Source organism: Aedes aegypti, chromosome 2, assembly GCF_002204515.2.
Source record: "Aedes aegypti strain LVP_AGWG chromosome 2, AaegL5.0 Primary Assembly, whole genome shotgun sequence".
Lineage (NCBI taxonomy): Eukaryota > Metazoa > Arthropoda > Insecta > Diptera > Culicidae > Aedes > Aedes aegypti.
In genome coordinates this window covers 468,542,310-468,563,972 of record NC_035108.1, presented here as the reverse complement: position 1 = coordinate 468,563,972, position 21,663 = coordinate 468,542,310, and the positions used below count along the sequence as shown (strand labels likewise).

At 42.7% G+C, this 21,663-nt stretch overlaps 1 protein-coding gene across 6 annotated transcripts in view; it reads left to right on the top strand.

The window, feature by feature from the left end:
• Nucleotides 1–21,663, top strand: part of LOC5568082 (ral GTPase-activating protein subunit beta) — a 41,909-nt gene that overhangs the window by 9,681 nt on the left and 10,565 nt on the right. Inside the window, exons 3-11 of one of the 6 annotated variants that reach the window (XM_021848290.1) lie at nt 82–153; nt 233–631; nt 699–959; nt 1,629–2,105; nt 2,411–2,515; nt 18,080–18,220; nt 18,285–18,819; nt 18,879–19,087; nt 19,531–19,692. In XM_021848290.1, the coding sequence (XP_021703982.1) occupies nt 82–153; nt 233–631; nt 699–959; nt 1,629–2,105; nt 2,411–2,515; nt 18,080–18,220; nt 18,285–18,819; nt 18,879–19,087; nt 19,531–19,692 (2,361 nt within the window). The remainder of the gene's footprint in view (nt 1–81; nt 154–232; nt 632–698; nt 960–1,628; nt 2,106–2,410; nt 2,516–18,079; nt 18,221–18,284; nt 18,820–18,878; nt 19,088–19,530; nt 19,693–21,663) is intronic. The other 5 variants (XM_021848291.1, XM_021848294.1, XM_021848292.1 and 2 more) reach the window with 5 other exon arrangements.

Below are 21,663 nucleotides of genomic sequence, written 5' to 3'. Positions count from 1 at the left end.
TAATATGCACACTTGTTTTATTTTTTCGCTTTCATGCACTCCTTTCGTTTCTACTAACCACTGCCTTGCGTTGAGAAAAAGGGTTTGAACTGATTTCGTTTTATTTTCCTCATGCTCTACCAGACTGGCCTTTTATATATCAAGAGGATCTAGGTGATGTCCCGCTAGATGCACGGTTTTCGAATGCGTTTTCTAAACTGTTAAATATTTTACAACCAACTTCCCCACACAGGAACCGATACCATTAACCGGCAGGCCGTTTTCTGCCATCGCGTTCTTCGGACTCTGCAGGACACGGCTCAAAACTCACAAATACTGACGGTGGAAACGTGGGAATCTCTGTTGCTGTTTCTGTTGGCCATCAACGAAATCCTTTTGGCGCCACCGATCGTCAAGGATGACGTGGGAGATCAACTTTGCGAACGTGTCTTGTCTGTACTGTTTGAGGTGTGGCTGCTGGCCTGCAGTCGATGCTTCCCTTCGCCTTCGTTGTGGAAGACCTTTCAAGAATCTTGCGCTGCCTGGCGCCATCGGATTGCTCTCGTGGAGCAGTGGAACCGAGTGAATCTCGTTTTGACTGCAAAGCTGCTCGAGTTCACTTATGGACCTGCTTTTCCGGAAATGAAGATCAGTAAGATGCTCTGGTGGTCAAAGCATGTGCATCGTTTGTGATCTAATCTTTTTTCGATCTTTTTCAGTGGACGAAGACAGCAATCTCATACCGCCGGGAATGACTAACGACGGAATTGCCCAATCTTGGATCCGGTTTCTGAAAATTCTAGGAGCCCCGACGGATCTCTGTTGCCCGCAGGTCATCAGCAGAACGCCACAGTTCATCCAGGCGGTTTTGCTGAATGCGGACGGAGTGGAACCCCATTACCATCCTTGCTTGCTGCAGTTGCCGCAAATTTTCCTGAAAACCATGAAAGGAATTGCCGGATTGGTGGACGCTTTCCTGGGTAAGTTGCTACTTCTGTATGGGATTTCTATCGACAATGAAAAAAGGATTTTTCAATCGTACAGGCGTGGGTTGAATGATGATAGATATTGAGTAGGTATTTATCCACGGAGCAGAAATAAGTCTAAAATTGAGTAAATTTGAAAAATTGGATTTGGCTCAATTCAAGACAAACGTTCGTTCTTGATGTAAGGTCGTTAGGTTTTGAAAACTATTACCATCTCCCAATTAACAATTCTAGCGCTATAAGCCGAGATTTTTTGCTTTTTGCTGTATAGCAGTTGAAATGAAGCAGCAAACGCAGCAATGAATGGAAGCTAAATGGAACGATTAACGTTAATACCTGAAATGGGATCTATTTTATAACTGCCGATACGCGAAGTACCAAAGGTACGCAGTGTCCAATTATTGACCACCCAGAAACTTGTTGTTCCACAGTTTGATTGTTATCATTTGTATTGAAATCGTTACATGCATGTCACTAGGCTCGCATTATCACCTTCCAATAAATTGTTCGTTGATCGGATAGTGTTTCCTAGTCTGTTCTCCATCAGTAGAACAACATTATGCTCGAGTGCGAAAACCATTCATCCCAAACTGTACGATGAAATTGTCTATAACCTTTCCATTCCATAATCAATCCATACCGTTTTGTAAAATGTGATACTAGGTATAGCTCAATATAGACAGAACGATTCAAGCATCCTGGAGAACATGAACCACCTGCATTTCTACAGTGGCGGAAACGTGCCAGTTAGTGCTGGTGGTGGCAACACAACACCTAACATCAATTTCAGGCACTCCGGTGGAGAGATCAAGCAGAGTCCATCAGTTCGAGCCAGTGGCGGTCTGGGTGGGCTAGGGTTGGGGGCTGCTCTGGGAGTAGCGGGAAGTGCCTCCAGCAGTAGCGGCGGTAATACCAGTCAAACCGATGGTAACGTCGTATCCGGAAACGTAGGCGTTAGTGTGATCAGCAATTTCATTAGTAGTCATTCCCACGATGGATCTCACTTCACGGCATCAGGAGGAAGTGGGGAAGGAGCACCGAGCTCCCCGACACCCCCACTGCAGAGGAGACTGGCCAAGAGTTTTAGCGTGGCTCCGTCGATTTCCGCTCACGCCGTTATTTCGATGGCCCACTCGAAGGGTGCGCATTTTCCACAACCTTGAATCCTATGTGTTACTGCTTGATCTGTGTGTTACTGAAGGACGAATGCTAGCTATCAATTATTATTTGAAATTTTTCGTTTTACAATTGTCTGTTTATTTTTAGATGTCGCCTCTTTCGTATCCAGTAGAACTTTGAATAACTCACATTACTTATATTTTAAATCTTATCTTGTGATGATGATCTTTTCAGTATATTTATGAACACATCGTGAATAATTGCATCTCTCGAGTCTGAGTATTCAATTCATGAATTAATCTCTTGTTTGTCTTCGAAATGTGTAGGTCTCACCAAGAGTTCGTTCAGTGGGCTGACCAGCAGCAGATCTTCGGCTAACCAGGCCAATTCGATTCCTCAGTCGGCATCGCTGCCTGCGTCTAATTTTTCATGTGAGTATTGAAACTACACGTTGAATTAAATGAATATGTGCTCGGCACAATTCCAGGCTTATTAGGGAGAGCCTTGAATAATTTCAGGCAAAATTTTTCAAAAAAAACTTATTCATAGTTCTATTAGAAATTCCTCTCTCTGTTTTCTTTTAAAAAGATTTCACAATTTTTGCTAGAATTTCATTCGATTGTTTGTTCAAAAGTTTTCATAAGAATACTTCCAAAATACGTCATAAATTACTTCACAAAGTTTTCGCATTATAAAAGAAATTTTTGGTGCCTCTCACTACAAGCATGAGCATGAGCATGACCGTACAATTCGTAGTTGTTACTCCGTGATTGACCAGAGCAATCGAAGTTGCACAGAGATTTAATGAATGGGGCTTGGGATTAGCTTACCATTCTCAATATGCACAAACCGAGAGCTCATAATTCAAAACTCAGTTACGTCGCCGGCCTCGTCCTTACGGTCATCAGGGATGGGGAGGAATGTTAGCTAGTCAATCATTGTTAGTAGAGACCTAGGAATCTTCTGTATCTCCACAGTTATCATGGAAAGGATAATGGGTTAGTGGATAAGATAAAGATCTGGGAGTCACCTTTGCTATATTCACGCCTAACCGGATTCGTGATATTATTCGATAAATGCATTGTACGCTGAACAAGTGTTCAGCGTACGCCCTCTTAAGAGCAAGCGATACGATCAAAAGATAAAATACAACCATACCGACACGATTGATCTAACCTTTTCCCCTCCAGTTACGTAACGTTCTCTCAAGACTACCGCCTTAGTTTCTCAACCATTAGGGGAAGAGCGCCTGCCGAGGTAAGATGGGACACCTCCAGTTTGGCATGAAAATGGCGGTTTTTCTGAAAGTTCACCAAGCACTTAAACATAAGATTTTTGACATTCCAAGGCATTTTTGGTGATATTTACATCGAAACTTTCAAAACAAATATCAAAAACAATAATTTTTCTCATCGATATTCAATTTGATCTAATTTTAGCAAATGATCATTGAAGGATTTCGCAAGGGATTTTTTTTGTAAAAACACAACAAACTTGCCGTCCCTGTATTAAAAGAAATGTTTGAACACCGACTATATCTAATAATTAAGAATCAATTTACCGAAAAAATGAATCAACATCCAGGTTAAACAATGTAGAATTCATAAAACATCATACCTCTTTGAATCACAATGAATTTATGCATTTTTTTTCGAATAATTATGCACAAAAAATATGGTGTGATAAATCCTTCTTTACTGTCCCAAGGCGAGGCCTTCTATGTTTCGGCAGCCACACTTAGATTCCAGCGGACACTTGACTAAAGGGCGGACACACTAGACGTAATCGTAACTTCTTTCTTCTCAAAAGGGTATAGCACAGCTAATTAAGATTTGACTCTGTATCGTCTCACAGCTAGTATTCGACTGATCTTTATTAATCATTCCTCGGACGAGCGAACCGCTCGTGATATCGGTTTTACCGATCGATGTTCATTTGAATTCATTTGTTCATCTCGTCTCAAACCACAGATATAACATGGTGGTCACTTTTATTCCGTCACTAAAAAAAACGTTATAAGTAATCACCTTTTCAAGACTCATAAAATAAATAAATTTTCACAAATACAACACCTATGATAATTTTTTATCATGCCCAAGGCTTCAAAAAACAACATGCTGCGTCGAAAAAGTATTTATATATTCTTGATTTTGACACATAAATTAAATGGCTTCGCCCGCCTACGTCTTACCCCGACCTCCCCTATTAAATAAAGAATGTTAAATCTGTGGAAGTATGTTTCTTCGTTTCAAATAAAAATCTAATTTCGTTACTTTTTTCGTTACGTATTTTTTGTTTTTTTCTCTCTATTGTAATTTTTTATGTTATGTAACGTAATGGCGAATTTTGTGATGCAATTTCCATTTCTGAAGAATTTCTTTTAGCAATGGATCTTTAGAATAATTAAAATGACCGCTATGAAAAGCATAGATAGCGCCATCGTAGCGTTGTGTGTTTGACAGAATAGCAATGCTGTCACAATGTTAAATCCCATATACAGTGGCGCCTTTGTTTTGACGCGGTGAGCACTGACAACAACTACCTTCAATGATCCATTGATTTTTATTTGTTGTTACTATTTGCATACGTCTGTTGAATATGTTTTATAGAAGTTTTTGGCGTTTCAGTCGGAATATTGGAATAAAAAAATACAGTGTTGTTTCTTATCCAATTTCGAATCCCTGAAGAAGATCCAATAAAGATAACATGTGAGAGGCCTACCACGTCGACCCTGATCAGAGATGTCCCGGTACAATCCGAAGAGCCTCTGGCGGCAGTCGACGTGGTCCGCCCATCCTCTCGGGCAAGTATCTCTTCAAATTATGTATGTATAAAACAGTCCAAATTCGGTTTTAATTCCCCCAAACAAGGCATAGACACAATCACCAGACCGACAGTAAAGAACACTATGTCGCCAACCGGCAAACCTCGACAAGGAGAGGGAGAGTGTATTGTTACCTCCCCCATTCCAAGCATGGAAGAGCATATCCGGTGGATATCGAATGGGGACAGCCACAAACGCATTACACTGCGTGTGTCCTCCTGGAATCAACGCAGCAACTCAACTAAGACAACAAGACCATCAATACCATATGATTCGCCAAGCGCGAGGCCTACCACGTCGACCCTGACCAGAGAAGTTCCGGAACATTCCGAAGAGCCTCTGGCGGCAGTCGACGTGGTCTGCTCGCTATCCCGGGCAAGTATTCATTCAAATTCCTTACAAACAAAACAGTTCAACCCAGTTATACCTCCCACCAACCCAGGTCAAGAAATCCACTACCATCATCGAAACAACAACAACGCATCGCCTACCAGCGTGGCTCGACGAGAAGGAAAAAGTTCTGTAGCATACTCCAGCCGTACATTTCTGGGGACGGAAGAACAAGGAAGTATGGGTGAGTTCCGATCATGCTCCTGGAATCAAACCGAGGCAAGCCATGACGTCACATGCAAATCCAATGCACCTCCATCAACCCCAAGAAACACCAGGTTCTCAATAGACGCTGACTCACCCCGTTCCTCGAGTCAAATGAACGGCATCAACTCGCCACGATCGCCGTCACGAGCTTCGGATGACTCAGAAGCCAGTAGTCTAACAGCACAAAGAACCGAATCGTCATTTGCCATTCAGTGGAATATCTGTGGGCTCCGCACTCATCTTTTGGAGATCTTTTGGAAGAACTTCCAAAACCCATTCTTGTATTGGGGGATCTGAATGCTCATCATGCCGCATGGGGCAGCAAAATAACTCAACCATCATCGAGAGCTAAAACTAGAGGCGAAGGTATTTTAGACCTAGTTGTACGTCACAATATGGTGGTACTCAACAATGGATCGCTCACTCGTATCGACCCAGTCACAGGAGCATCCCAGGCCTTTTTTTTTTTTTTTTTTTTTTTTCCTTCTAAGCAATGGGGGGATAATCTGCTCAACAGACTCCGGACCGAGGTCCGGGAGTGTGGGGTTGGGGACCATTTACTACGTACAAGCAGTAAACAGGACTACACCCCCGACCCACTAAACCATTTCCATTGCCGCCAAACCCTTCGTCTCTCCGGGACCACCAAGAAGGCATTGCTTCGGAGAGGGGCTACTGCACATCGCATCCTCCAGGTTAGCTGCGTAGCCATGCAGCAACGAACATCGATGACACGCTTATGGGGGTCCACCAAGGTAGCATGCTGGCGCATTGCCAGCTTCCCGGGTGGTCCTCCCCTCCCGTTGTCCGCTGAAGGCGGGCAGGGTCGACCACTAAGCCCGCGCCCAGCTGCACCGCAGGTATCAAGAACTGATACTGCGGGCTTCGCAATTTGACCTACTGAAGGCTCAGGCCCTATCAGCTAGCACGAGCTGGGATTGCTGACGAAGGGGCCTCCACCTGCCCCGAACAACCAGAGGCTCGTACCCACCCAGTAGGCCGGCGCCGCGACAGCAGCGCTACCAGGATGTTCTCCCCGCGGCCACTTAATCGCTGTAAGGGTCGATTTCGACCGTAGGGCACCGGTATGACCTACGTAGCCGACTGCGAACCCTTGGACCACCTGTTGATTAGCGTCTGCACTAGTCACTCCTCGAGTCCACACGCCACCTCCTTTGGAGTTCCGAGACGATGTGGGTGATAGCCGATGAAACGGCATTCCAGCCAAACTCGTCTGCACACATCCTCTGGACCAAATTGTCCGGAGTCGTGTCCCGACCGCATGTGGCAAACATGCGGTCACGCATTGTGCGGAAACGCGGGCACACGAACAAAACGTGTTCCGCCGTTTCCTCTAAACCTGCACAAACTGGACATTCGGGAGAACCCGCATGACCGAAACGGTGTAGATATTGTCTAAAGCATCCATGACCCGAAAGGACCTGTGTTAGGTGGAATGTTAGTTCCCCATGGCGCCTATTGACCCAGATATCTAACCTCGGAATCAACCTGTGAGTCCACACTCCCTTGGTGGAACTGTCCCACGCACGCTGCCATTTGACCATGGAGGCCAGTCTGGCAGTCCTGCGTATGCCTCTTGTGCCGCGCATTTCGAAGCACTCTATGTCTTCCATGATAAGGATACCAATAGGCATCATACCGGTGATGACACAGAGTGCATCGTGTGACACGGTACGGTACGCGCTCGCAACCCTCAGGCACATTAGCCTATAAGTACTCTCTAGCTTGCTACGGTAGCTATCGGTACTCAAAGCCGTGCCCCAAGCCGGGCCACCATACCTCAGTATGGACGAGGCGACACTGGCCAGAAGCTTACGCTTGCTGGCGTACACCGCAGAGCTATTGGACATCATCCGGGACAGTGCCACAATAGCTGTGGAGGCTCTCTTGCAGGCATAATCGACATGGCTACCGAAGGTAAGCTTGTCGTCGATCATCACCCCCAAGTGTTTGACGGAGCGCTTCGAAGTGATTGTGCAGTCGCCTACACTGATCACCGCTTGCTGCGCCGACTTTCGGTTGTTGACAACAACAGCCTCCGTTTTGTGGTGAGCCAATTCCAGTTTCCTGGAGCTCATCCACTCCTCCACAATTGCGATCGAGTGGGCTGCAGTCAATTCCACTTCTTCGATCGATTCACCGTAGACCTCCAGCGTAATATCGTCGGCAAAGCCAACGATGACCACACCCGCCGGGAATTTTAATCTCAACACCTCGTCGTACATGACATTCCATAACACCGGACCCAGGATGGAACCTTGCGGGACTCCTGAGGTTATGTGAAAGCACTTCCGACCCACCTCTGTGTCATAGACTAATACCCGATTCTGGAAGTAACTTCCGAGAATCTTGTACAGGTACTCGGGTATCCCCAGACGCAGGAGCGCATCAGGCCTTAGACGTCTCCATTTGCAGTACTTCACATGCAGCCAAATTCAGCTGGAAAACACTACTAGACTATTCAGGAAGCGACCATCTACCTATTCTCCTCGAAACGTACTGTAATCAATTTACCTCTAAATGCCGGAGCAGATGGATCTTCGAAAAAGCTAACTGGCAACTATACGAACAGCTAACAACTGATCCACTACGGCCTGGATATACTCTATCGGTAGACGAATTTACTGATAGGATTATAACTGCTGCTGAAGCAAGCATTCCTAAAACTTCAGGAAACATCGGACAAAAATCTGTTGTTTGGTGGAATCCAGAAGTGGCCCTAGCAATAAAATCCAGGAGAAAACGCCTACGGGCCCTCCGTCGTCTGGGTGATGATGATCCACAAAAAATCGTCGCTCTTAAACAATTCCAGGAAGCTCGGTCACATTGCCGAAAAGCTATCCATGAAGCCAAACAAAGTAGTTGGGACGCCTTCGTCGAAAGCATAAACCCAGATACTCCAGCTAGTCAGGTTTGGAATAAAATTAACAAGCTACAGGGTAAACGGCAACGCAATACAATATCGTTGAATCTGGAAACTGGACACACCAACAACGGTCCAACGGTAGCTAATGCTCTTGCTGATGAATATCAGCAGAAGTCGTCTGATGCAAACTACCCTGAAAGATTCCGAAAAAAGCACAAAAAAGATAAGCGCACGAGGTGCGTAACTCAACGTCCCAATCTTCACAAAAGATATAACACGGATTTGACTGTGGAAGAGCTGATGTGGGCACTCGACCGATGCGTTGGATCTTCTACTGGCCCTGACAATGTAAGCTACCAATTACTCCAAAGGCTACCTTTTTCGGGAAAAACTGCCCTTCTAGAACTATTTAACCGGATCTGGGCCAGCGGGTGCTTCCCTGCGCAGTGGAAAATTGGTACTGTTATCCCCATTCCGAAACCTGGTGCGGATCGCAGCAAGCCTGAGGGTTACAGGCCGATAACACTCTTAAGTTGCCTCGGAAAATTGTTCGAAAGGATTATAAACCGCCGTCTTATGACAGAGCTAGAATCCACTGGCAAACTAGACTCTCGACAACACGCTTTTCGTGCTGGGAAAGGAGTCGATTCCCACTTTGCCAAACTGGAGTCTATAATCAATCTCCAAAACGACGAACACGTCGAGATCTTATCTCTTGACATATCAAAAGCATATGATACAACGTATAGACCAGAAATCCTTCACACTTTGACAAAATGGAGGGTTACAGGGAGACTGATGAATATCATTTCTAGCTTCCTTACTGACAGATTCTTCCGGGTAGCTGCTAACGGATCACTGTCAAGCCTTAGAAGAGCGGAAAACGGAGTTCCACAAGGGTCCATTTTGTCTGTCACACTATTCTTAGTAGCTATGCAACCAGTTTTCAACGCTATACCTGGTGACACTGAAATTCTACTCTACGCAGATGACGTCATTCTGATTGTCAAGGGTAAAAACCATGTCACAATTCGCAGTAAATTGAGAAAAGCGGTTGCAGCTGCTGTCGAATGGTCTTCGAATATAGGTTTTACTATTGCTCCTACAAAATCAAAGCTACTACATATCTGCCACCTAAAGCATCGAAGACGTGGTAAGGCGATCAAGATTGATTCTAACCCAATCCCTCACACAAGGTACATGAAAGTTCTCGGAGTTCTACTGGACTGCAAGCTCAACTTTCTGAAACACCTTACATCCGTTAAACAAAGCTGCCGAAAAAGGCTGAACATCATACGCATTCTTGGATACCGATTAAAAAGAAGTAGCCGATCCAACTTACTGAAAGTAGGATCAGCCTTGATCTTGTCCAAACTTTATTTTGGAATAGGACTTACGAGCATTAACTTCGATGCTATGCAATGCACTTTAGAATAAATATATAACGATGTGGCTCGACAGGCATCTGGAGCATTCCAAACTAGCCCTATAACATCTATTATGGCTGAGACTGGATGGACCGACTTCTACTCAGCCTTGATTCAACGCCTATGCGTTTTAGCTGTTCGACTAGCTGAAAAAAATGAAGAAGCGAACGACTACCCCGTAGTGCAAAGGGCAAGAAGACTCGTTCTGGAAAAAACGGGATGGTCTTTTCCAAAAATTCATGAAACTCTTAGATCCTCCGATAGAGAATGGTACGTTCCACCACCAAACATTGATAACGAGCTCAAGCGCACCATAAGGGCTGGAACAAACCACAGCGTTGCCGTTCAAAAGTACAAAGAACTTGTCAACGTCCGATATCGTACTCACGAACAAATATTCACGGATGGATCAAAATATGGTGATCAAACAGGCGCAGGAATAGTTATGAACGACAGTCACTTTAGCTACCGGTTACCTGACACATGTAGTGTGTTTTCGGTTTGGCCGACTCAGCCAGCTGCCTGGAGGCACTCGCCGGTGGTCGATCTAAACATCCCTGGATACAAGCTATTGAGAGAAAAATAGTAGGACAAAATGTAACATTCAGCTGGATCCCTGGTCACTCCAGTATTGCTGGGAATGAGGCAGCCGATCAACTAGCCAAACAAGGTAGACATCAACCACTTCAGGACATCCCGTTACCTGCACAAGACGTTGTACGAGAAATCAAAAGAAGAATTTGGACACAATGGGAATTACAATGGCATCAACAACGTTGCGTACTTAGGTCAATCAAACCGACACCTGGAAAATATCCGGATAGGAAGAACCCCTCTGAGCAACGAGTCTTGACTCGCATCCGAATAGGTCACACAAGACTCACACATGCGTACCTAATGGATCATAACGACCCTCCCAACTGCAGGCACTGTGGAGTGCAACTCACGGTGGAGCACATATTGGTCGAATGTAGAGGACTCCAATCAAACAGGAAAAACTGTGGTATCAACGGTTCACTGGCCGAAATACTGGCGTACAATACAGAATCCGAAAAAGCAGTGATAAAATTTCTTAAGGAATGTAATCTCTTTACAAAAATTTAACTAACTTTGTGATTATATATATGTGTAATAGTAATAATAATTAATCAGACACGAATGCCATGACAAATGGTAAAGTGTCTTAAATAAAACATAAAAAAAAATAAAATAACATGTGAGATTAGAGAAAAAGCAATACTTTATTTTTATTCCAACTAATACGTCAAACACTTCTAAAAAACATTTTAATACTAGTATCATTAAAACTATTTCTAAGATTTTTTTAAGTAAGAAAATGAATTTTGAAATATTGGTTTTCTTTAATCCAAAAGCAATACTTGGTAATATACTTCAAGAAATCTGTGGAAAAAAATCTGAAGAAATTTCAAATAAATTCTAGGTGTTTTGTTATTCCTTTAGGAATTCTGATGTGTAAGTTCCGTAGAAATGCTTTCTGAAACTTTGCTTCAATATCCTGGAACAAAATCTATTCCTGCACATATTGATATTGCATCAACAGTATCTTTAATTTTTGTAGTTCCATCGGAAGTTTTACTAAGAGGTTGGGTATATTTACCTATGATTCTGGAGATTCAGTAAAAACCTGAAGAAACGCTTTACGGATTACCTGGAGACAAACTCCTTGATAATATCACAGACAAACAGACGTAACGCTTAGAGCAACTCGCGAATGAAATCATAGTCGAGCGAACATGTATACCCAATGCTAAAATCGGTGTGTTTAGCCGATGGGCCAACAGATGGCGGTAGTGTGTAAACGTCAAACACGAGCCAAAACGATGCGAGCGCTGTGGGTGGTGGATTGACCACCTACAATATATTCGAATCGACCGTTAAAAAGTTGGTCGATGTACAATGCTGAAAGTGTGACGTCTGTTTGTCTGTGATAATATCTGGAAGGCATTATGAAGGAAACATCTTGAAATATCACTAGAGAAATACTTGATAAAAACTATGCAGTTACTCGTGAAGTAGTTTTAAAACAAATCCCTGACTAATTTAGTAGGTATGAGTTGTTATTGTAAAACATGCTGGACAATGCAGGAATGTTTTATAGAAATAGAAGGAATATTTGATGGAGTTTTTGAAGAGTTCATGAATTAATTGCAATTAGCATTAGTGAATCTTAGGAAGTTCCTCAAAACTATCTGGAGAAACCTGCAGAAGACTGGCGATTTTCCCGTGAATCACTATTTCGAGGAATATCTCTTGATGGATTTGTTTGGTAGTATCCTAGAATCTCTTGGAATCAGTGAATCAAATTATCATCAAAATAGACGAAAAACAAACAACAAAGCAAGCTCGCTCACAACCGTTTGTCGCAACTGTTGCGGATAAGGACACAATCAAAAGAAAAAAATGTCATGACAATCACAGAGCGCAACATTGTTGCAACCTTTTCAACTCGCGATTAATCAGTTGTTTTAAACACAAAACCAAAATTATTTTATGGATGCTGTTTGTTAATGTGTCAATGTCTACCAACACGGAGAAAGTTCTGGAAAATTGCAATGCGAAGCCCAGAAAATCGCTGCGCACGTGGTGATCGATCTTTGTCATATTCTGCTCAAGTGATGATAAACTCATGTTGCGGAATAAAATTGTTGCAGGAGGTGATAATGTCTTTGTTGCTGCGTGATTCACTGCTTGGAATACTATAAAATAATTCTCTAGGCAATTTTCAGATCTAATTTTTCGGATAATTTCCTGGAGAGATCTCTTGGAACATTTCCCGAATCAAATTCAGCGTAATTCCTTAGCGTAAAATTACTGAGGAATTTTCTGAAATTGCTAGGGAACTCTATTGAGAATTCGTGGAAAAAAATCTTGCTAATTTGGATGGAGTGTTATCTTAAAGGCCCAAACGCAATGATAGCGGAATGGCACGAAACGAAACGGATTTGCCAGCATGAACCGTCGTAATGCTTGTCGACTTAGTGTTGGTTCAGTTTTATTCGTTGATAGCTCAGTCGAGTGATGTGATATATGCTGGTGAATCGATTTCGTTTCCGATGCCGTTCCGCCGACATTACGTTCTAAAAAAAATAATAGATGAAGAACAAAAATCCTTGGGGCAAAAGTAGGAAGTAACCTTAAAGAAATTTTTGTCCGAATTTCGATTAAAATTTCTGCTGAAAAGGATTTTTTCAAATAATTTCTAGAAGATTTTTTTTCTGAAGAAAATCTATCGAGTTTCGTTTTTTTTTGTGAAATTGAAATTAATATTTCGAAGGATTGATTTTGGTGACGGATTCGCGCGTTTTTGTTGCCGGAGAATTTTTTTCCCCCTGTTTTGGAGCGTCTTGCTGGGTAGTGCTTCGTGAAGCCCAAGCAGGACAGTTCGGTTTTGCGTCGTCCGATTGATTTTGGTGACGGATTCGCGCGTTTTTGATGCCGGAGAATTTTTTTTTCCCCCTGTTTTGGAGCGTCTTGCTGGGTAGTGCTTCGTGAAGCCCAAGCAGGACAGTTCGGTTTTGCGTCGTCCGATTGATTTTGGTGACGGATTCGCGCGTTTTTGATGCCGGAGAATTTTTTTTCCCCCTGTTTTGGAGCGTCTTGCTGGGTAGTGCTTCGTGAAGCCCAAGCAGGACAGTTCGGTTTTGCGTCGTCCGATTGATTTTGGTGACGGATTCGCGCGTTTTTGTTGCCGGAGAATTTTTTTCCCCCTGTTTTGGAGCGTCTTGCTGGGTAGTGCTTCGTGAAGCCCAAGCAGGACAGTTCGGTTTTGCGTCGTCCGATTGATTTTGGTGACGGATTCGCGCGTTTTTGATGCCGGAGAATTTTTTTTCCCCCTGTTTTGGAGCGTCTTGCTGGGTAGTGCTTCGTGAAGCCCAAGCAGGACAGTTCGGTTTTGCGTCGTCCGATTGATTTTGGTGACGGATTCGCGCGTTTTTGTTGCCGGAGAATTTTTTTCCCCCTGTTTTGGAGCGTCTTGCTGGGTAGTGCTTCGTGAAGCCCAAGCAGGACAGTTCGGTTTTGCGTCGTCCGATTGATTTTGGTGACGGATTCGCGCGTTTTTGATGCCGGAGAATTTTTTTTCCCCCTGTTTTGGAGCGTCTTGCTGGGTAGTGCTTCGTGAAGCCCAAGCAGGACAGTTCGGTTTTGCGTCGTCCGATTGATTTTGGTGACGGATTCGCGCGTTTTTGTTGCCGGAGAATTTTTTTCCCCCTGTTTTGGAGCGTCTTGCTGGGTAGTGCTTCGTGAAGCCCAAGCAGGACAGTTCGGTTTTGCGTCGTCCGATTGATTTTGCTGACGGATTCGCGCGTTTTCGTTGCCGGAGAATTTTTTTCCCTGTTTTGGAGCATCTTGCTGGGTAGTGCTTTGTGAAGCCCAAGCAGGACAGTTCGGTTTTGCGTCGTCCGATTGATTTTGGTGACGGATTCGCGCGTTTTTGATGCCGGAGAATTTTTTTTCCCCCTGTTTTGGAGCGTCTTGCTGGGTAGTGCTTCGTGAAGCCCAAGCAGGACAGTTCGGTTTTGCGTCGTCCGATTGATTTTGGTGACGGATTCGCGCGTTTTTGATGCCGGAGAATTTTTTTTTCCCCCTGTTTTGGAGCGTCTTGCTGGGTAGTGCTTCGTGAAGCCCAAGCAGGACAGTTCGGTTTTGCGTCGTCCGATTGATTTTGGTGACGGATTCGCGCGTTTTTGATGCCGGAGAATTTTTTTTCCCCCTGTTTTGGAGCGTCTTGCTGGGTAGTGCTTCGTGAAGCCCAAGCAGGACAGTTCGGTTTTGCGTCGTCCGATTGATTTTGGTGACGGATTCGCGCGTTTTTGTTGCCGGAGAATTTTTTTCCCCCTGTTTTGGAGCGTCTTGCTGGGTAGTGCTTCGTGAAGCCCAAGCAGGACAGTTCGGTTTTGCGTCGTCCGATTGATTTTGGTGACGGATTCGCGCGTTTTTGATGCCGGAGAATTTTTTTTCCCCCTGTTTTGGAGCGTCTTGCTGGGTAGTGCTTCGTGAAGCCCAAGCAGGACAGTTCGGTTTTGCGTCGTCCGATTGATTTTGGTGACGGATTCGCGCGTTTTTGATGCCGGAGAATTTTTTTTCCCCCTGTTTTGGAGCGTCTTGCTGGGTAGTGCTTCGTGAAGCCCAAGCAGGACAGTTCGGTTTTGCGTCGTCCGATTGATTTTGGTGACGGATTCGCGCGTTTTTGTTGCCGGAGAATTTTTTTCCCCCTGTTTTGGAGCGTCTTGCTGGGTAGTGCTTCGTGAAGCCCAAGCAGGACAGTTCGGTTTTGCGTCGTCCGATTGATTTTGGTGACGGATTCGCGCGTTTTTGATGCCGGAGAATTTTTTTTCCCCCTGTTTTGGAGCGTCTTGCTGGGTAGTGCTTCGTGAAGCCCAAGCAGGACAGTTCGGTTTTGCGTCGTCCGATTGATTTTGGTGACGGATTCGCGCGTTTTTGATGCCGGAGAATTTTTTTTCCCCCTGTTTTGGAGCGTCTTGCTGGGTAGTGCTTCGTGAAGCCCAAGCAGGACAGTTCGGTTTTGCGTCGTCCGATTGATTTTGGTGACGGATTCGCGCGTTTTTGTTGCCGGAGAATTTTTTTCCCCCTGTTTTGGAGCGTCTTGCTGGGTAGTGCTTCGTGAAGCCCAAGCAGGACAGTTCGGTTTTGCGTCGTCCGATTGATTTTGGTGACGGATTCGCGCGTTTTTGATGCCGGAGAATTTTTTTTCCCCCTGTTTTGGAGCGTCTTGCTGGGTAGTGCTTCGTGAAGCCCAAGCAGGACAGTTCGGTTTTGCGTCGTCCGATTGATTTTGGTGACGGATTCGCGCGTTTTTGATGCCGGAGAATTTTTTTTCCCCCTGTTTTGGAGCGTCTTGCTGGGTAGTGCTTCGTGAAGCCCAAGCAGGACAGTTCGGTTTTGCGTCGTCCGATTGATTTTGGTGACGGATTCGCGCGTTTTTGTTGCCGGAGAATTTTTTTCCCCCTGTTTTGGAGCGTCTTGCTGGGTAGTGCTTCGTGAAGCCCAAGCAGGACAGTTCGGTTTTGCGTCGTCCGATTGATTTTGGTGACGGATTCGCGCGTGTTTTCGTCGCCGGAGATTTTTTTTTTTTTTTTTTATTTTTTTTTATTTTTTTATTTTTTTTTATTTTTTTATTTTTTTTTTTTTTCACCTGTTTTGGAGCGTCTTGCTGGGTACGTATTTGGGAAGGCCCAAGCAAGACGGTTTATTTTCGGGACGCCAAGAAGTTATGCTGTCAGTGTCAGTTTTGTGTTCAGTCGAGAATGGATTACCAACTGGTGAGTTCGTTTCATGCTTATGATAACACATATTTTCTTGAAAGCGTAACTTTTATGTAATATTAAAACAAACTTTGTATGGTTCGTCACTATATGTGTCGGCATTATGCTTTTTTCTTATACAATTTGAATATACATATATTTTTCTCTTTTTGACATTATTAAAAATTATTTATTAAAAAAATCTTTTGAATTGTTTGACATTGTGAATGTTGACGTATTTTCTAAAACTTCTACCATATCGAGACAAAATGCACAGTAATACTCATATGTAATTTTCAAACAAACTATGTATGGTTCGTCACTACAAGTGTCGGCATTATTCCTGTTTCATATAAGTTAAAATATATACATGTAATTTTCAGTTTTCGTCATTAATAAAAACGTCTTGTGAATTGTTCGACATTATAGATGTTGACGTATTTTTCCAAAAACTTCTCGAGACAAAAATACAAAACTAGCTTTAAATACAAGTCGTATATTTCCCCCTTGTCCATGGATCGCATCACCGACCAGAGGTGACTCCCAGATCTTTTCCTCCCTCACTAATAAACACCCTCCCCGTGGTGATTGTGGAGATGCAGAGGTATTCTCGGTCTCTAGAAGCAACAATCATTACACCCTAACATTCCTTCCCCATCCCAACTGACTGTAAGGACTTGGCCGGCGCCGTTATTGATCAATAATATTAGATCTGCTAAAATTGCACTTCGAGAGTAAGCGGAAACTCCCATCCCTTATTCATTTGGATCGTAGTGCAATTCTTACCAGTTCCGATCAATCACGGAGTAGCAACCATTGACATGTACAGTCAGTCTATGCTATGCTATGCTATGCTATGAAATTGAAATTAATATTTCGAAATAATATCTATATGTGTCCCTGTAGAATCTTAGAGGAATCCTTTGACGAGCTTCCATGGCGGTTCTGGATAGGATTTCTAGATGTGCGATAAAATGCTTGGCAAAAAATCAGGAGCAGCTTAAGAAGTGCTCTTTGAATGATAATCTAAAAGAATGTCTGAAGTAACCATTGGAAAAGTTTTTGAAAGAATGTCTAGACTCTAGAGTAAAGTACAGTAAAACGTATCGACGCGCACATGTCTATAAAAAACACACTCATGAGACATCTGGAAATATTGTACAATTTCTTGGAGAAATCCTCAAAGGAATTTCCGAAATAATATCAGAAAACCCCGGAACAATTCTTGGAAAAACGTTTGTGATATTGGTATTTAGAATAACAATAGGAAATTTTCTGTGAGAAGTATGTGGAACACTTATAATACTGTGGACGCTCAGATAGCCGTAGAGGTAAACTCAGGGTCGTGATTTCGAATCTCAGCTGAAGCGGTCACTGTCCTAGTTAGTACGTAATGTCAGAAAGAAGATCAAGAAGAAAAAGAAGTATGAGGAAACATTCCTTTAGGCGAATTCCGGCGCGTATTTTCATCGAAGAAAAGAAAATTTTCTAGCTTATGAGTAATGACAGAAAATTTTTTCTCTTCGAAAAAAATGATAGCTGGAATTCGCCTACTGGACTTTTTTTTAAAGGAGTTTCTAAAGTAATATCTGGTGCTATTTATGAGGAGATTTTTTGATGGTATTTTGTAGATAAAAGGGAAAAAATTGGTAGGAATGGGGACGAAAGCCTAGGAAAAAATCAGAACAAATTATTATTATTATTAGCTTCATAAGAGAGAGACCAGGAGAAATTAATTGAATCATCACAACTAAATCCATGAACGATTTCTTAACCAATCTTGAAGAAATATTTGGAGTTATCCCTAGAAAAGTTCCTAGATATATTCTTCTGTATGTAAGCCGCTGATAAAATTCTTAGGGGAATCCTAAAACTTCTTCAAGAATTCTTCCTGAGTTTACATTTGCAATTTAAATATGTATATACATTAGAAGTGTTATCTAAACATTTATTACCTTCCGTTTCATTATTCACAGCAATGCTGTCGCTATGCCAGGAAAACCGCTACCCTCTGGCTGCTAATCGTCCTCGCTGCAACAGCATTCTCCATCTCTTCGGCGAGTGGCTCTTTGATGCAGCTCACATCGGCGGCGAAACGTGGATTCAGAATATGAAAAGTAAGTTCAGACGGGTTCAGTTGGATGTGGTACCCAAAATATTGAACTCTTAAATGTCCTACAGAGAAAGCAGCCGAGGCAAAGCGCCGACCTTCGTCGATGATCATGGACAACCGCAAGGGTAGCCTTTCCCAGCCTCCGTCTCTGTCGGAGATGAGCGATGTTCCTCCGGGTCTCACCATCGATAAGTACGAGTCGGGCAAGGCCGAAGCTGTTGGGGCATTGTGTCGGATCTTCTGCGCCAAGAAAACGGGCGAGGAAATATTGCCGGTCTATTTGGCCCGATTCTACATGGCTCTTCAACAGGGGCTCAAATTGAACGATTCGAAAGAGTGCGAGGAAACGCTTGCCAGCATTTTGTACAATTCGTCCGATCTGTTCCGAATCGACTTGGAAGGTATCCAAGTGCTACTGCCTTCGTTCATTGCCGCTTTGGAATTGATCCTGCCCGAAAAGGAATTGCGAATGAAGTCCAATGTCATCGTGAACAAAACGGAATTGAGACGTGCTGCGATCAATGTGCTGCTGTCCATTTTGGCCCTTCCCTTGCACTTCCAAACCCTTCCGATTAGGGACATCACCGCAGGACCAGCTGATAAGTAAGTACTCTTCAACTGAATTCAATTCAAATATTTAAATATTTAAATTTTCTTATCAGGATGATAACCTTCGTCCAGCTGAAGCCTCGTATGATTAACGTTCTCATGAACGCCTTGCAAGTTGAAAACGATCCCCAAAACACGCACATGCTGCTTGGTGGTCTCCATCTATGCGTACAGGACTCCGGAACCTTTGAGGAAATGGAGCTAGGTCCAGATGTGTTGCATACTTCTCAGCAATCCAACGATGCCAATTTGCTGAGCTCAGGTTTGGCACAGCGATTTTCACCAAACTTTTGCATTTCCTTCAAATATGAAACTGTTCAACACTTTTCTCTTTTGCTAGAAAATACGCTTAATTTCCTTTTTCTACACTTTACACAAACTCCCAAAACGCTTCTTCTATACGCCAGGCTATTTTTAGTTTTCTTAATTTCGTTTTCGTTGTACTTTTTTTTTCTCTTTTACTCAAATTGTTCGTCCGTACAACCGAATCCGAATCATCGAAACCCAATTGGAACAACACCCTGTCCGCAAACCTGGCGCGCTACTGTATCTACCCTGCTACAAATTCATCAAAAATCCCCCTACACTTCACACATTTGTACTAAATTGCACATCCCATCCCCCTCTCCATAATGTCCGTTTCGTCCAAAATTGAAACTCACCGACCAATCGAAATCGAAAAAATCGCATCCCCATCTCTTGTAGCCTGCTCGGAGAAGAGTACGTACTCGATCAATAGCGCCAATTCCAGCATCGGAGGCAACAGCACCGCAACGCTTAGCAATGAGCCCTCTAGTTTGCCGGCTTTCGATGATTTCTCATCCGACATTTTTCATGATTTAGAGTTGAGTTCGTCCGCTGTTTATGGTAATGATTCGTTCGTTTTTTACGTTAGTTGGTTGTCCGGTGGTGGCGGGTTTATTAGTTGTATGATAATAGTTGCTAGTTGGCGAATATCGGCAGGGAGTTCCTGAGTTTCGTTTATTGTTTGTTGAAAAATTTGTAAAAAGTATGTGTTTTTTCTAGAAATTTTCAGTATCAGTTATGCACTGCTTATTATTCGCTAAATAGGTGCTATCTTATAGAACTGCATTGGTGACAAAATTTGAGCCGTTCATAAACTACGCGAATGTTTAAAAGGAGGGAATACCGTAAAGTGCCCTAATTCAGCGCAGTGCCTAATTCCGCGCATTTCATACAAAATTATTTATATATGGAAATACACATTAATATTTCAGCAACTTTTAATGCTATTCGAGGCTACTTTGATTTAGCATAAGTTTGAATCACAAATAAAAGCAAATAAGGCATTTTTTCGCGGCATAAAAAAAAATCAATGAAGGCCCGTCGGAGTAGACGTCATTTTTCTAATTTTCTTAGCGTCCGTGCTAAGACTGTAGGACAACAACAAACGCGATTTCTTTATCAAAAATGTTTTATTTTTTATGCAATATTCCATGGAACTACTTGCTACAGATATGTTTCATGGTGCTTCTATGATATCTTATCAAATATTAGCAAAATTATTGAGTTTTATTCAAAAAAGTATTACGCGGAATTAGGCTACGTCTTTTTTTTATAATGCCCTAATTCCGCGCACTGTTCTTCGTATAACAACAGACAAGTAAAACATGCTATATCCGTCTTCACATCTGTCTATTTCTCTGAAAAGTAACTTCATGCATACATACGTATCATGTACAAGCTGAATATCGGGAAAGCCCACTTAGGCAGCGTCCATAAATGACGTAGCATTTTTTGACAATTTTTGACACCCCCTCCCCCTTCGTAGCCTATTTTTCCATACTTAATACATGGTTCGTAGCAAAATCGTAGACTTCCCACTCCCTTTAAAATGCTACGTCATTTATGGACGGTCCCTTACAGGGAAAAATACCACGTGGTTTCTGCACAGCCCCAAAAAAATAGTCTATACATCTGTGCGCACAAAATTGACTTAGCATAATGAACCCCACACAACATTGCCAATGTACACTTGTTATGATTCTTATTTATATTATACAATCCATATATAATTATTTTGTAGAAGACACCACAAATTACGACACATTCTCGGGAAATGATTCACGGAAACGTTACGATCCCTACATAATTTACGAAGCCTCCATACAAAAAGTAAAAGATAATACGGAGGAGAGGGATTGAAAATGGCCATATTTTGTGTGACGTAATTTATGTATGATCCTTAGGTTCTTCTGAGGTTTCTTTTTTGCTTAAAAAATAAGTTTCAGTTACCCGTGGCATTAGTGGATATCATTAATTGATTTGCTTAAACTTATTGATTCCAAGCAATAATGTTAGATTCTATGAGATAATTTCACAACATAAAATAGGATGCTCATATCACCCCATCGACAAAAAAATCGACGAAAAATTCATTCGTGATTTTTTAAGACAACGGAAATCGTGCATATCTCTAGTGTATTGATCTAAAAATTGCAATTCTAACGAATTTTCTTAAGATGGCCAAATTGCCCCACTTTCCCCTAGACGAAATTCACACGTACCAATGCCACGGTATTGGTTATCTTTATTTCATGTGATAGACAAAAAAAAATAATAATAAAAAAAAAAAAACTGAACGTAGACTAAAAAGTTACGGTTCATACAAAACTCTACGTTTTCTCATACAAAAAGTGTTACGGAAGGGGAGGGGCTTGAAAATTTTCAATTTTAAGTGTTTCGTAACGAATGGATGCAATTTGATTGTTTCATGAGTGCGCGGAATTAGGCATTCTTCTGCGCGGAATTTGGAAAAGCGTTTAAAAAATGCGCGGAATTAGGCAATTTCAACGAGTGAACTATTTCAAAAAAATC